This window comes from Perkinsus marinus (genome assembly GCF_000006405.1).
Source record: "Perkinsus marinus ATCC 50983 genomic scaffold scf_1104296937772, whole genome shotgun sequence".
Lineage (NCBI taxonomy): Eukaryota > Perkinsozoa > Perkinsida > Perkinsidae > Perkinsus > Perkinsus marinus.
Window position 1 is genome coordinate 7,361 of NW_003213723.1, and position 2,721 is coordinate 10,081.

At 52.3% G+C, this 2,721-nt stretch overlaps 1 protein-coding gene across 1 annotated transcript; it reads right to left on the reverse strand.

Annotated features, from left to right (window-relative positions):
• Positions 1-1,505: 1,505 nt before the first annotated feature.
• Positions 1,506-2,591, reverse strand: Pmar_PMAR018444 (hypothetical protein; the record flags this gene model as incomplete). Its single annotated transcript, XM_002783019.1, has 2 exons — positions 1,506-1,853; positions 1,887-2,591. Coding segments are annotated over 2 exons (1,053 nt in total), but the record flags the coding sequence as incomplete, so codon positions are not given.
• Between the last annotated feature and the right edge of the window lie 130 nt (positions 2,592-2,721).

Below are 2,721 nucleotides of genomic sequence, written 5' to 3' on the forward strand. Positions count from 1 at the left end.
TTGTCGTCTTTCACAGCTTCCACGACCGCCCTCCAAAGAACCCTGGCCTTCATGCTGCACTCGATGTATCTCCCTAGCGGGTCGTATAGGGATGCGAGTGTATGACTCACCATGCGCTTAGTCACCAAAGACGAGTTGCCATCAACGGGTAGTAATTTAGCCGAGAAAACCGGGGATAGAAGGTCGTTTTTGAGAACGTAGCCGAGGAGCTTATTGTCCTTGTCTTCATCCCACGTCTGATAGCGTTTAAGCGGTGGAAAATGAAAACCACGGAGCTTTGCGGGTGCTTCGACGATGTCATAGTGCCAGTTCACCTGTGCAACCGTATCGCCGGTAACAGCATAGTCGTCAACATAGTCGGCTAGTTGAAGCCCCTCTCCCTCATCTATCGATGAGGAGAGGAAGGCCTCTTGTATGGTAGGCTTACAGTAGTTGAAGATAGCGGAGTCGTAGAATGCTGGACATACGATGGAGTGCTCTAGTGAAGCAGGTGGTACCAATGTATCTGCTAAATGGTGAGCTTCTTGTATCCAAACTTCTGTTGCAGCTTCCAAGCCTCCTGGGCTCGGACCGGCACCGAATGGCATCGATGTCCAGAGCAACATATAGGTTTCAGATCTCGTCTGAGTGAGAGTTCTCGCCTTCATAACTACTGTAGCACAAGTAGCTGCTGACTTGGCACTCAGCAGAACTTGGTTGAATGCTTTCTCGAGGTCCATGACCCGACAGACTGGCCTCGAGCATACCCGAATCAGGAATTCCCAGAGATTCCACCTTGTGATCGTAGGCAAGCTGAAAAGCTTATTCACGGGGCGCATATCGTAGACGATGCGGCATGGTGTTGTCGGGCTATCCTTGAAGACTGCTTGCGCAGCAGTGAAGACCGGTAGATGACTGTCGAGATAGTTATCCTCGACCAAGTGGGTCTCCTGTATACGAGGATTAGAGGTGTAGAGCCGAGCAATACAACGAGCAGGAGGTGGATGTTCTAGAGATGTCAGTTTGATGTAGCCGACAAAACCAGAGGACAACAATTTATCAATACTATCATTGATTTGTTGTCTTTGATGTAGATTCTTCCCGTGGGAAGATTTCTGTGCCCGAGCAACCGCTGCACGCCAACCCGTACCCTGTAGAGCTTCAAAGGCTGCCTCATCGATGAAGGTAAAGTCCGCCACCAACCTCCCGGTGCGAGTGGAGTCAATATGAATGACTTCTCTTGGGAGACGGCGAGGCACTATGTCTGACTCCTTATCTACTTCCGCGTCGGAGTTGATATCGACAAAGCTCAGCAGTGGTTGTGTATGCAGGCATTGCGAATGATGGTGTAGTTGACCTGGTGGGGCTGCAAGAGAATGCAAAGTGAGCTCAATGTCAGGTTCGTGGTCAATGTTGATGGCACACGTTCTGAGAGGGTGAGACGGCACTCGCCATGGCGTCAATGTAGTTCTACCGTTAGAACGAGCTCGAGATGGCTGCCCCTCCTCTTCCTGAGAGGACCCTACCGCACCAGTTTTAACCGAAACCTTACCACGAGGAGAGAACTCTAGCCTAACCCCAAGGGCTTGCAGCGCCGGTACCCCAATCACCAGCGGTAGGCTAAGATGATCTACAACATATGCCGTAATAACAGCTGATGCTTTCGGAGTGGTGAGCCTCAGGGAACAAGTGCCTCGCAGAGGAACCCGCGATTTGTTGTCAGCCAAGGTGGCTATACGCTGCGACTTGCCCTCTGGCCACGACACAGGAGTATTCGCTCTAGCCGCTAACGTGTTGATCACATCGGTACGGACGAAGCTACCGGTAGCCCCCGTATCCCACAGCGCCAGTACACAAATATCTGCGCCTGGCAGCTGCGGGATACTAACTGACAAAGGTGTCTTTACCTGAGGGCCTTTGAGGGTAGGGACATTAGTTTGCACCACCGTAGGAGAGTCGTACTGCGTTACTACAGTAGGATGCGTTATCCTAATAGCGAATATATCTGGTATGGCCTCCTCCCCCTCGGGAACGTCATCGATGGTAATGGCGGCATTGCATACTGTACGTTGCTGGCCTTTGTCACCGGAGTTGACGTCTTTGATAGATTGATGGTCATCGTCAGCAGATGGTTGGCTGCTTCGCCTCTCATTCCGTCTAGCTTGTCTCCCCGACTTCGACTGCTGACGGAATGTTGGAGCACTCCTGCATGCCGCGGCGAAGTGGCCTTCTTTGTTGCACCTGGCGCAGACCTTGTTAGTTGCTGGACAAGGCGTGCCACCACCATGCGCCCTAGCGCATCTCGAACAGGTTCCTGTTGCCAGATTAGGTAGCTTCAGTAGACAGTGCCTCACCCCTCGGCAACTCGGATCTTTACAGCCCCTTGCGCATCCAGGTTCCCCACTCGGTAGCTGGCCCGCGTTGATGCCGTTGAGGTATATTTCATCGAGCTCTATGACAGGTGGGGGGAGCTTGGGGGAGGATCGAGTCCCGGAGTTGACAGGTTTGGCTGGTGTTGTCTTAGAGGACGTCGACTGTGCATAGCTCATGGATGTGTTAGTAAGGTCAGTACTTCGCTTGCGGTCTACCACCTCCTCGACTATCTTCTCCATGAAGTTTTTGAGATTCAATCGACCATGTTGCAGTAGTTTCCCTTGGAGCTCTCGATCAGAGAGCCCGCAACGGAGTTTGGCTTTCACTCTCTCTCGGGTCTTTCGAGCCCGCTAGGCGAAGCTCAGTGAC